General features: G+C 56.3%; 7 protein-coding genes across 7 annotated transcripts; 5 read left to right on the forward strand and 2 right to left on the reverse strand.

Annotated features, from left to right (window-relative positions):
• Positions 1 to 189: 189 nt before the first annotated feature.
• On the forward strand, positions 190 to 1,477 carry PUNSTDRAFT_115932 (uncharacterized protein; the record flags this gene model as incomplete). The annotated part of the gene is made up of 4 exons (XM_007387265.1): positions 190 to 882; positions 1,022 to 1,151; positions 1,209 to 1,353; positions 1,417 to 1,477. 4 exons carry the CDS (start codon positions 190 to 192, stop codon positions 1,475 to 1,477), a joined length of 1,029 nt encoding a protein of 342 aa, XP_007387327.1.
• A 592-nt stretch (positions 1,478 to 2,069) lies between these two features.
• On the forward strand, positions 2,070 to 2,921 carry PUNSTDRAFT_115933 (ribosomal protein L14b/L23e; the record flags this gene model as incomplete). Its single annotated transcript, XM_007387266.1, has 4 exons — positions 2,070 to 2,085; positions 2,199 to 2,408; positions 2,622 to 2,770; positions 2,874 to 2,921. 4 exons carry the CDS (start codon positions 2,070 to 2,072, stop codon positions 2,919 to 2,921), a joined length of 423 nt encoding a protein of 140 aa, XP_007387328.1.
• A 212-nt stretch (positions 2,922 to 3,133) lies between these two features.
• On the reverse strand, positions 3,134 to 4,411 carry PUNSTDRAFT_74690 (P-loop containing nucleoside triphosphate hydrolase protein; the record flags this gene model as incomplete). The annotated part of the gene is made up of 6 exons (XM_007387267.1): positions 3,134 to 3,412; positions 3,467 to 3,552; positions 3,606 to 3,890; positions 3,947 to 4,093; positions 4,146 to 4,290; positions 4,343 to 4,411. 6 exons carry the CDS (start codon positions 4,409 to 4,411, stop codon positions 3,134 to 3,136), a joined length of 1,011 nt encoding a protein of 336 aa, XP_007387329.1.
• A 101-nt stretch (positions 4,412 to 4,512) lies between these two features.
• Positions 4,513 to 6,283, forward strand: PUNSTDRAFT_122395 (uncharacterized protein). Its single transcript, XM_007387268.1, has 3 exons — positions 4,513 to 4,770; positions 4,833 to 4,922; positions 4,980 to 6,283. Exons 1-3 carry the CDS (start codon positions 4,593 to 4,595, stop codon positions 6,203 to 6,205), a joined length of 1,494 nt encoding a protein of 497 aa, XP_007387330.1. The 5' UTR covers positions 4,513 to 4,592; the 3' UTR covers positions 6,206 to 6,283.
• Positions 6,284 to 6,568: 285 nt separating this feature from the next.
• On the forward strand, positions 6,569 to 8,805 carry PUNSTDRAFT_145926 (uncharacterized protein; the record flags this gene model as incomplete). The annotated part of the gene is made up of 16 exons (XM_007387269.1): positions 6,569 to 6,946; positions 7,007 to 7,023; positions 7,077 to 7,142; positions 7,197 to 7,210; positions 7,261 to 7,289; positions 7,349 to 7,356; positions 7,416 to 7,528; positions 7,590 to 7,619; positions 7,680 to 7,690; positions 7,747 to 7,871; positions 7,930 to 7,952; positions 8,016 to 8,151; positions 8,221 to 8,228; positions 8,278 to 8,347; positions 8,413 to 8,440; positions 8,518 to 8,805. The coding sequence occupies exons 1-16, from the start codon at positions 6,752 to 6,754 to the stop codon at positions 8,803 to 8,805; spliced, it is 1,161 nt and encodes a 386-aa protein (XP_007387331.1). The 5' UTR covers positions 6,569 to 6,751.
• Positions 8,806 to 9,097: 292 nt separating this feature from the next.
• On the reverse strand, positions 9,098 to 9,875 carry PUNSTDRAFT_74818 (uncharacterized protein; the record flags this gene model as incomplete). The annotated part of the gene is made up of 3 exons (XM_007387270.1): positions 9,098 to 9,279; positions 9,380 to 9,738; positions 9,811 to 9,875. 3 exons carry the CDS (start codon positions 9,873 to 9,875, stop codon positions 9,098 to 9,100), a joined length of 606 nt encoding a protein of 201 aa, XP_007387332.1.
• Positions 9,876 to 10,450: 575 nt separating this feature from the next.
• Positions 10,451 to 11,295, forward strand: PUNSTDRAFT_137625 (snare-like protein; the record flags this gene model as incomplete). The annotated part of the gene is made up of 4 exons (XM_007387271.1): positions 10,451 to 10,688; positions 10,760 to 10,983; positions 11,071 to 11,181; positions 11,269 to 11,295. The coding sequence occupies 4 exons, from the start codon at positions 10,451 to 10,453 to the stop codon at positions 11,293 to 11,295; spliced, it is 600 nt and encodes a 199-aa protein (XP_007387333.1).
• Between the last annotated feature and the right edge of the window lie 580 nt (positions 11,296 to 11,875).

Raw genomic sequence — 11,875 nt, forward strand, 5'->3', positions numbered from 1 at the left:
TTTCAGCAGCACGTACAAATTCGCCGAATATCCACCCTCATCCCATTCGAAAGCTGTGCAACGCAACAGCGCGTTTGGACCACGTCACATCCAGATTCCGCTGGCTGCCCCGCATCCTTATAATACTACCGTTCACTTTCTCCTTTTCGCTGGATCGTACATTCCTTTGACCACCCGGACACCTCTGGCATGCAGCCCCGCTCAAGACCTGCGGGAAACCGCGCCTTGTCCATTATACGCTACGTGATACGCCAACGCACGTTCCAGCTGGTATCCGGTTTCCTATTGCTATGTTTCATCTATCTCTACCTGTTTGCCGGCGGGTCCAGCACCTACACTCCACCGCATACCGGGCACGACGATGCGGATCCGACGAGGAACACCATACATGCTAGCATCATAGTGCCGACGTATCATGAACGGGACAACATCCGACCGCTAGTCACCAGAACCTTCGCTGCACTCACCCAACCCACTGTGACGGAGATTGTCATTGTGGACGACAACTCGAGGGACGGGACTGTGGAGGAGGTGGAGAAGCTGCGGGAGGAGGGCTACAACGTACGAATAATCGTACGGACGGATGCGAAGGGCCTATCGTCCGCGGTGCTGAAGGGCTTCGAGGAAGCGAGGGGAGGCAGCTTGGTGGTAATGGACGCAGACCTACAACACCCACCGGAAGCCGTGCAACGTGTCATCGACGCACTGGACGATCCGACCACTCCATTCGCACTCGGAACGCGATATGGTCCAGGAACCCATATGAGCGAGAACTGGCCTATATATCGCCGGATTATCTCCTGGGGAGCTCGAATCCTCTCTCGGCCCCTCACGACTGCAAGTGACCCTATGACGGGTTTCTTTGGCATCAGGAAAGAATTTGTGAGTCCTGTTACCCGTGTCGACGTCACAAGTCTCCCAGCAGACATTATGCACGATGCGGGCGTACCTACGGCACCCGTTGACCGCCTTCATACCTGGCATAGCCTTATCCGCAGCACACTCGCTGATACCTCCATAGTTCCTTCGCACCGCTCCCATCAACCCCACAGGATTCAAGATTGCCCTCGAATTGCTACTGAAAGTACCACTGCCGCCCAATGGCATCGCTGAGGTGCCGTACGACTTTGGCACAAGGACAGTGGGCGAATGTAAGTAGTTACATACTTCATACAGCGCCAGGATTTGCTTGCTCAGTTGCTCCCCAGCAAAACTTTCCTCCAAAGTCATTCTGCGATATGTCGGCCAGCTAATCAGCTTATACTACTGGTCATGGGGTCTCATCTTCCCCATCGTCTCCGGGCTCATCGTTGGCTGCGGCATTGTGACGTGCATGTTTGCTTACGACGTATGGTAGGTGCAGGATCCCAGCCCCCTGGGACATAATACAGGGCTATATCTCATCCTATTCTCTAGGCAAGAGCGCCGATTGAGAGCGCGATACAGCCGAAGGATGAAGCTCAAGTCGGAGGTGTGAAGCTTTTCATTTCTTGCTTCTTCTTTCTACAGCCATGCATCCCTGCTTTCTCATTCATACTGTAACCCTGCTGTGCGAATGGACGGTCTCATTGGTTGTGCTTTCTGTTTTGCCTGTAGAGAGCGAGGGCCCGATAGAAGGCGAATAAAACGAATGCATGACCGACCCCAACAATCAAGCCTGCGAATTCACGGTCGACACGCTCATGAGATAGCGTCCACACATTGACGAAGCTAGCACGCAGAAGACGAACACGGGCGGACATGAGTCTCAAGTTGCGAGTGGGGACGTGCGCCAAAAGCGGAAGGGTCTTCGCAGGGATACCACATAGTTATTATTCTATATAATTTATTTCACGCAATGTTTGGAACGCATGTTCTACCCGTCACGAACTGAAGGGCTGGATCTCAAGCGCTAGCAGTACTGCCTGAGACGGAATACAATGCACGCGAGTATGGTTGTAAGTAGTCGACGTTTCGTGGCGAGAAGTGTCTGGTACCGTGAGACCCTATGACATAAACTTGCAAGCCACCTGCACATTCCGCCTGTACGCTCACGATCTCCGCATCTTCAAGACCACTCCCAATACAAAATGGCCGCTCAACGAGGTGCGTGCCGTCGTTGCAGAGACACATGCCACAATTCTGACGCTAACATGTCTTGTTCTATCCAGGTTCGTACTGATTCTCGATCCCTCGACAATATATGCTCACTTGACCAGGTGGAGGCGCTTCCGGCAACAAGTACCGCATGACCCTGGGTCTGCCCACCGGCGCCGTGCTCAACTGCGCGGACAACAGCGGAGCCAAGTCGCTCTTCGTCATTGAGCCGTTCGGGACTGGCGCGCACTTGAACAGGTTGCCCGATGCTGGTGTTGGCGACATGGTTGTCGCGTCTGTGAAGAAGGGAAAGCCTGAGCTCAGGAAAAAGAGTGAGCTTCGATCCTTTGTCGTGTTTCATCCTTCAGTGTGGAGGGCGTCGGATGTCGGGAAGCGGGCGAGGAGGGAGGAAGATTGGCCGGTTAAGCCAGCGCGGTTGAAAATGTGGCTGATGGTATACGGCGCTTGTGTTGATGGATACGGACGGGGCTCTCGTTTAATATCGTCCCTCACTACTTCTGATACTGATTGTTTGTCTACTCTAGCCATGCCCGCCGTCGTCGTCCGCCAACGCAAGGCCTGGCGCCGGCGAGATGGCGTCTTCCTCTACTTCGAGGACAACGCCGGTGTCATCGTTAACCCCAAGGGTGAAATGAAAGGATCTGCTATCACCGGGCCTGTGGCGAAGGAATGCGTGAGTGATCTCTCGTCTCACCCGCCGTTGTTACTCTACCCTCGTCTGCTACCTGTTTGTTTGTCAAGTTCGGACCGCTAACTATACCATATCCTGTTCACAGGCCGACCTGTGGCCGCGTATTGCATCAAACGCGGGCACAGTCGTATAAACCGTTGTTTTGCTATCCTCTTCTTCTCTACTGTATTCATGGCATGCTCTACGATTCCACTGCATATGACATGCGTTTCACGATGGGACATTCACATTGCTTCGATGGGAATCGCTCATATCGCACTCGGCCCAGTCGATGTATTGCATCGGCAATGGTAACATGATCGGCTCGAGGCTGCGAAAGACAAGATCTGCTACGGCAATGGTTTCTCACAAGCCTATCCACCGCAGAACGTCTCCGGCGACGTTAGCCATGATCCCCTTCCACTCCTTTGCACCGGGTTCATTGCTCGCAGAATGCGCGAGTTCGAAGGGTATCCCTGCGTCACCGCTGGTGCTCACTCCTGGGACAAGAGGGAATTCGCCTAGAACGGGAATTCCGAGCCCTAATACGGTTTGGCGGAAATGTTCGGGAGAGCCGAAAAGTGGGTGATGAGTCGAGCAAGAGGGACATATGAAGTGTGACTGGTTAAGTACTACTCCGGCTACCTAGACGTACATTTGGAGTCAGTAGCAACATCGGCGTGAGGTACAATTCCTCACCGGTACGGACACCTTGCGGAACATTGCAATCCCCTTGCGAACGTCGGATAAAGCAACGTCCTGCGGGGTGGATACAATGACCGAACCTGTTACCAGATATCAGTCATGAAGTGTCTCTGCATAGCGCGTATATGCATACCGTCCACCTGCACAAGCTGGCCCAATGTCAATGGGACATCACCGGTCCCCGGAGGCATATCCACCACCAGGACGTCCAGTCCGGGCCCATGCGTATGCGCTTCGTTTCCCGCGTCCGCCCGCCAGTCCACATCGAAAAGGAGCTGTTGGACGGCCTTTTGCACCATCAGTCCACGCCAGACGATAGCTGTATCCTCAGACGTGTCTCCTGACGGAGACCTCGGCAGGAGGAACCCCATGGACATGCATGCTAGACCATGATTCACCATAGGTATCAGGGCCCCACCTACGCAAACCGACTACATGAGCGATAGTCCTTGAGTCGTGAACAGTAATACGGACCAGCGGTCAAATGAGGTTCTTCACTGCGCTCGAGTCCCATGAGCTTGGGTACCGACGGTCCAAAGATATCGAGGTCTAGGATGCCGACTCGCAGTCGAGCCTGCTGCGTCGAGGGTCGATGTAATGCAAGCGCCATGGCGAGATTTACTGGACCAATTGTCAACTTCCCTGAGTTGTCTCTTACGAGGGCGATGTATACCTGCCAATGTGCTTTTCCCAACGCCTCCTTTGCCACTAGCCACCACCACCACTTTTCGTACATGGGGTATAGCCCGTTTTTGGATGGGACCTCCGCGTCGAGGTATCTGAGGCGCGCCCGGCCCTGCGGACTTGCGCGGCAATCCCTGGGAGAAGCTGAGCCCTCGTTCAGAAAATACGCAGGAGGGGCAAGCCTACTAAAGGGTTTTCATGTCGAAGCCAGACGGAGGTGGTGAACAGGCGATGTTGGAGTCGCGTCCAAGTCATCCTGCTCAATCCTGCGCTCGCGCCCTTCTTGACTCGCGCGGCCTCCTGCTGCAGCCGTCAATCCCCTCTTCACCTGCTACATTCACCACGCAATGATCACTCGAATACTGGCCTTTTACACCCTCCAGCAATCACTCCGTCAATTAACTCGATTATCTGCGTTATACTGAGTACCTAGTCAATGTTCGGAGAGGAAGTGTCGGAGAGCCCGCGCGCTCCCTCGCCTTGGAACAACCTGGTGGCCACCCCTCCCGCCTCTTCGCCGCACCTGAAAGCAATAACTGGCGGGGAACTCACGCGGATACCCAAACTGATTCCGGAGGTCGAAGAAGGGAATGTGGAATATAAGTTAAAGCTCTGTACGTCAAAGATCCCCGTCATCAACGAACTCAGCGCTAAACCTCGTATATCCATATATAAGTGAATCCGACAGCTGCGCGCTTTGCGCGACTCGTCACGCAGCTTAAGTGGAGGCTCCTTGAAGGCGGCGGCCAAGCATATTACGAACTCGGTGCGCACAAAACTTTGGTTCGGAATCTCTTTGAATGATACTCATGTCGCCGCTTAGGGGTTGCGGACTCGGGAATGCTCGTGGGTCTCTCCCGCGCCGATCTAGAGGCGTCATTAGAGACGCTTGAAATGATGGCGGGCGAGATTGGTGCGAGCGTCATCGTCGTAAAAGAGGTTGAGGTGCCGCGTGCCATGGTCGAGATCGCGGAGAAGCTGGCTTTGCGCGAGCGCGACGACTCGGGTACCAGCGTGGAGGACGATGGCTGGACTATGATGCGCATGGGTAGCTGGGAGAGCCGCGCCAAGAAGAAGTCCGGCGGTTCGCCACTGCTCGAGGCCGCTTCATCGTGGACGCCGGGATCAGAACCCGAGTCGGAGGAGGATGTTGTCTATGGTTCAGCCAGCCTTGCGACTATCAAACCGGGAGATTTCGATACGCTGCCTACACTACGACTCGAGCCTCCCCCGGAGAATGGTGATGCGAATCCCCTATTCTCGATGGATCCAGAATTGGAGGCGACCTCGTCGGAGGTAGACCTTAGCTCCTCTGATGTCGACTCGGACGCGCCTTCGTCTCGGCAGTTCGACATCGACCTTGCCATAGCATCGGTGTTCAAGCCTCGGCCGATCCGTCGCCGTGTTCAGGGCACGGACGTTCAACAGGGTTCGAGGCGAGGCAAGGACAAGGACAGGCCAGCGAAAGTCAAACGTAGGGGCGCGCCGCCTTCGTTAGTGGACTCCTCGACATCCTCCGACCCTAAAGCTCCGCCCACGAAAGCCGAGGCTAAGGCGCTGAAACGTCGAGCCGCGCGGGACAAGCGTAGAGACGAACGGCGCAAGGCGCTGCTTGGTCAGAACGGTGACGTTGTCGATACGCAGGACGCAGTCGGTCCTGCGGCCATTGCGGACACGACGTCATCCGCCAATGCTGCAGACGATCATGCTATACTCGTTCCAGAACCGATGGTAGATCCTGTTGCGTCGGAGGCACCCTCCCTTGCGGCCCGACTTGACGGTCTGCACGTCTCACATGAGGATGCGCCGATTTTGCCGACCAGTGATCGCTCACCGAGCTCGATCGACGATGGCAACAAGGAAGACAAGGAAAGCGACCGTAACAGCGGTGGCAGTGGTTGCGAAGCTCCCGCCGGCAGCAACGTCAGGGCTTTGAGACACCCCGTTGCAGCAGCATATGAGCCGCGATTGATCGTGGAGGCGCTCGTAGTGCGTAAAATGTCTCTGGAGGAGGGGTTCCTGGATTTTGAAGGCTTCGAGGTCGTATGATACTTGTTTGTAACTACGGCCCTCCTGTCGCAGTTGGGCGTTTATACTCACCGTTGCACGCGCTGAGTGCATGACCGCTCATTTCACTCTGCCGATATCCGAGTGCGTGATATCTGAAAGCTTGACTGAGCTTCAAATGGATTGGGAATATGTCTCGGAAGCCGCCTCAACCCGAACGGTCGCACAGTTTGATGAACGTGGGAAGGGGGCGAGCGGACATGACTTCTCCCGCACTCAGGTCCCGTCGAAGAATGATCAAATCGCATCCAACAAAAGCCCCACATGCCAGCCTCTTTATGCTCCGAACCTCCATGTCTGCGCTACTTTAAGCAACCCTTAGGACACCCTCGTCCAGCTTCTACGCCCTTCTCCGCCTGCCCAAATATCGTGGAAGAGGCAGGCTTGCTTTGTTCCCGGGGATGCTTGCTCGTTGACCCAGCACGTACGCTACGGAACATCTGAGGTGGTGTGGCGACCGAGGCAAACGAGCCACAGCATCGCACATAGTTAGCAAGCATTTCCCGTTCTTATCATCTTGCCGGGGGCATGGAGACCGACGTGTCGGGCTCTTCCCGCGCGTTGTCTTCACGTTACGGCATAGAGGGCCAGCAATCCCCTGCAAATTCGGATGATCTGGCCGACTTGATTCAAGCTGTATCCGACTCGAGGATCGTCTCGTATTCGCTTGCTGCCTCCATCGCTTGGCTCTTGTATGACATATTCATCACGTTTCCACAAGAGGTTAGCGGCGTCTCTTGTATACATATCCCAACACGCTGACAGCGTGCTCGCGCCATTTAGTTGACTCTCATTTGGAGGTAGTCCTAATTATATCCGAAGACTCTTCATCGTATCTTATGATCTGTTGAAGGCGGAAGATGACGGCTCACAAAGCCCTGTACATTGTCACGAGATACTATACCCTGTTGATACTCTTGTGCGCGCACTTTCTCTCCCCCGGGGTTTCGATCTGACAAACGATATGCCATAGAATATGTTTCAAATGTACGCCCTGCCTAACAATAAACCGAGTCCACGTCTGACCCTAATACCAGACTCAGTCGACATTCATGTGAAGACGCGGGTAAGTCCCCCTGTACTGAGATGTGCGACGAACGATTGATCGCGCCTACGTCTTTTTAGACGAGATTGTAAACCTATTTCCATGTCGTGAAACGCAAGCATGGGTCTGACATGAGGATCAAATCAGTTGTCATGTATATGTTTGGTTCGAAGGCTTCCATACCTCAGTCTTCCCGCTCGCCGCGGGCGACCTCATGCTTGCCATGCGGGTCGCAGCCTTATACCGGCACAACGTTAAAGGTCTGTGTACGATCTTTACACTGTTTTTCTGCTGCCCGCTGATAGCTGATAAACATGACAGTGCGGCTGCTGATCGCCTACCTATACCTATGTGAGTGAGCAAGCCGACAAACTACCGAGCCCATCTGAGCTAAATCGCATGCCGCGCTAGCCACCGTATCCGTGCGTCATCCCTTCGATTGCTGCCGTAGACTGGTCCGTCTGAAATGTGTACCAAGGCCTCGATATTCGCGTGGGCGTATAATCTATCGACGGTGCACCCGTTGGCGGTACCGCCGGAGGTTCCTATTCCCGGCTGTGTCATCACCGCGCCGAAACACTTGTTTGCCGCGGTCGGATGCAGGTGAGGAGTCTTTCGCAGCATACCTTGCGTTGCTCTGGCAACCAACAGCATCCCACAGCATATGGAACATTATCACAGCGTGTGAGCCGGTTCGGTCTACCCTGTTGTGTGCGCTCCATTCTGACGCTCGCTTGCTCGGGGAAGGTATGTTGGTCGGCATGACCTTTTACAAGACGCATCAGAACGAAAACGCGAGTCTCGGGTTGAGCTATCGCGACCGACGGAGATTGATGCCCAACCTGGCGCTCATGGCACGGGATGGGCTTATCTGGTTTACGGTGTACGCATGTTCTGCTATGGCGAGACGTAGGGTCGTACTAATACATGCACTCTTTCTCTCTCTTCGCAGGGTCATATGTGTGTTTCTTTGTTCATATCCGAAAAGGTGATACCCACCCCGGTACAGGTGTGCTCGGCTGCACCGTCGCCGTGATGTTCGTGTGGCGGACCAGAACGCTCTCCGGGATCTATTTTGGGTAGGGTTTCTCCGTCTACTTTTCCTGCCGACCGGTTTCGTAGCTCATGTTGTCCGAACGTTCAGGTTCCTGCTGAACTCGTACGCGACCGCGGTCAGTGTGACTCTGTTACCCTGCCCGCTCGGATATCAGACGAACTGAAACGACGGCGTCTTTCTCTCCCCTCCCAGTCGTGCCGGTTGCTCCTTAACCTGAGAGGTTCCATCTGGGGCGCGCCTGGCGTACCGTCCGACGTCGATGTGGACCTAGAAGACGTCCCGCTGCCGACGGACCCCGCCAGCCGACGGTGGTTGGATATGCCGCACCCGGAGTTGGATTCACACGAGGGAGCGCAGGGGAGCGGGACGGGGACGCCGATGCCGAGCAGCGCGTCGAGCGCGCCTGGCGAATTCGAGCTCCCTGCGCTGGACGTGGGTCGGAGAGCAGACGCTTGGAGTATAGAACTGCAGAATAGATGAAAGAAACGAGACTCGCAGGGGGTCGGGAAAAAGTGAGCGGAAAAACGTGCATGATAAATAAAAGGTGGGCGAGCCCGCCCTCGTCGCGGAAAGTAATTACCGCCCACGTTGTGTCTTGGGAGATCTCTCGGAGCCGTGCCGATCTTTTTCATCTCTGAACCATGTTTTCTCACTATTCTGTCCAAAAGTGTTACTCGTACATCACTCCGTGCCCTATTGGCCCCCAACCCCCCCCCCCTTTACCTCATCCTCTTCCCCCTTGCTCTTCCCCTGGTCGGAACCCGGCGACAGCTCAGTTACCGGTAGCGCCGTTGTTGTTGCCAAACGAGTTCTGCGGGTTGGAGAAGCCGTAGTAACCGTTGAACGTCGCGGGCGCGGCGGCGGTCGGGCTCCTGACCATGTTCGTCGTCGGCATGTGGACCGCCTCGTCCTCGTCGAGCTGGGCGACGTAGCTCGAAGCGATGATGCACCCGTCTACGCGTTGAAAAAAACAAAAACGAATGGTATTCAGCATGAGCGCGGGCAGGGAATGGGTAAAAAAGCGCGGGAAAAAGTAAAGGGTAATAACACGCACAGAGTTCCAGGAGCCAGACGACGACGAGGACGGCGACGACGGCGGCCTTGGTCTGGTGCGTCGCGCCGGATCCTGTGGCGTCCTTGAAGAGGTGGTAGAGGAAGAAGGCGCCGGTGCCGATGGTGAAGCCCCAGTGGATCCAGAGCGCCTGGGCGTAGATGCCGACGAGGGCGCGCTTGCGCGCGGCGGCGCCGGCGAAGCCGAGCGCGGAGACGAGGGCGAGGAGGGTGTAGAGCACCGTTTGGGCGATGAGCGCGCCGCGCTGTTGGGGCGAGAGGGCGGCGGGGCGCTGGTGGACGTGCGCGAGGGTGATCCAGCCGAGGACGGCGATGGCGCCGCCGATGAGGACGCCGAAGGTGCTGGAGGGGGGGTGGAGGTTAGCGGGTGGGACGATGTGTGTGTGTGGGCTGGGGGAGAGAGAGGGAACGTACGTCATGGCGAACACCCCGAGGCGGACGGGCAGGCAGCAGAGGAACTTGTGGTTGCGGTAGCCCATCTTGGCGGGGGGGAGAAGCGGGTTAACGAAAGGAAGGGCGGGGTTGGGGCACGAGCGTGAGCGGGGTTTTCGAAGAACGTTGAAAACGGAAACGAGGCGGAGAGAACGCGGAAAGAGCGAGAAAACGTGAAGCAGTATGGTCAGAGACGTCAAGGAGGCGCAGCCTGAGGGACCGTGGCTCGAGCTCGACGGGCTTTATGGTGCAGCGTTGGGTGCCCCGGTTGATGGGCCATCAGGCCATGCCGATCTGGGTCTCCAGGTAGGTTCCGCTTGGCTACCGGATGGACCTATCTGCCATGGTATGCATGACGATTCCGTTGTTCTTGGTAGCCACGAGCGGGCATTGTAGGTTGTCTGTAAGTAGCTTTTGAGAGGGAAAAGATGAACGCCGGCGCTAAAACAGATCGTCAATGCGCGGAACCAAAATCAGGACAGAGAGCAGGGATGGGCACCGCCACCAGACGTGGTGATGACGTCCTGGGTCGCATGCATCCTGTGCGGTGCGCAGAGCCAGCCCTCTCTCTCCCTCTATCGCGTTCCTCCACGTCTTCCCTCCTCCGCGTATACCCCCCGCCATGAAGGTGTACTCGCTCTCTGTCATCCTGGCGCCGCCATCGGGCCCATCCACGATCCTCAGCCAGGGCACGGACCTCTCCCAGTTCTCGTTCTACCAGAAGGGCTCGGTCGCCGAGTTTATGAACTTCATGTCCAAGACCGTCGCCGAGCGGACGCCGCAGGGGCAGCGGCAGAGCATACAGGAGAACAACTACACCGCGCACGTGTACAACCGCGGCGGCGCGGAGCAGCTCGCAGGTACCGATGCTTTGAACAGAGAGAGAGAGAGGCTAAAATGACGGTTGTTTGTGTTGTTGTTGTATAATCAGCGGTGATCATCACGGATATGGAGTACCCCGTCCGGCCGGCGTTCTCGCTGCTGTCGAAGGTGCTGGATGACTTCATCGCGAAGGTGCCCCAGTCGGCGTTCGGGAACCCGAGCGCGATCTCCTTCCCGGAGATCACGGCGTACGTGCAGAAGTACCAGGACCCGCGACAGGCGGACAGCATCATGCGCGTGCAGCAGGAGCTGGACGAGACGAAGATCGTCTTGGTGCGTCTCTCTCTCTTCGTAGTTATCGCGGCGCTTCCGACGACCGACGTTCCGGGATTTACATGTGTTTTTTGGATATGCGTGTAGCATAAGACGATCGAGTCGGTGCTGGCGCGGGGCGAGAAGCTCGACAACCTCGTGGACCGGTCGAACGCGCTCTCCGCGCAGAGCAAGATGTTCTACAAGACGGCGAAGAAGGTGAGCAAAGTGCCTCCGCTTCGCGTCGTGTCCGTCTTGTTTCGCGATCGAGACCGCTTCTGACCCGCTTTCCCGTGCCCCTCTTAGCAAAACTCGTGCTGCGTGATCATGTAGAGCTTCCCTGCCGCGACGGCGTCTTTTTCCAATTGGGGGGAGGGGGCGTCGAGAACTGCTGCCTTCGTGCCGTTTTTTACTTATTTGGGTAGAGGCACCGCGCGTCCTTCGGCGGCTTCCCATCCCGCGCACCTTTCGGACTCCAGCCCTGACACGGCGCAGTTGTACCGCCGAGGGTAGACATTGTATATACTCTGTATACGCAACACATACAACGCACATCGCGATGCGCCCGCGAGATCTAGACATGGGGCTTCGATGATTGTGCTCTGCAAAGGCTACGAGCATCGTCCAAGGAGGCTGATTCCGCGCTCGATGGCCATAAGCAGTCAAATGAGGCGGTTGATTCCGCGCGCGCATCATTGCCCTCAGATCACCGCACGCTCGTTATCTGACGGCGCCTATCTGACGGCGGGGAGCCACGGCGTATTGCTTGACAGGCCTTGGCTATGAATTACTGTAATGGAACCCGCTTTGCTCTCAGGAACAGGAGGTCGCAGATTGCCATCCTCCGATGACGGCTAGAAGTGCGCGTACTGCCTGACACCGCAATCGCCATCGAGCTATATATCCCTCCTCA

This window comes from Punctularia strigosozonata (assembly GCF_000264995.1).
Source record: "Punctularia strigosozonata HHB-11173 SS5 unplaced genomic scaffold PUNSTscaffold_13, whole genome shotgun sequence".
Lineage (NCBI taxonomy): Eukaryota > Fungi > Basidiomycota > Agaricomycetes > Corticiales > Punctulariaceae > Punctularia > Punctularia strigosozonata.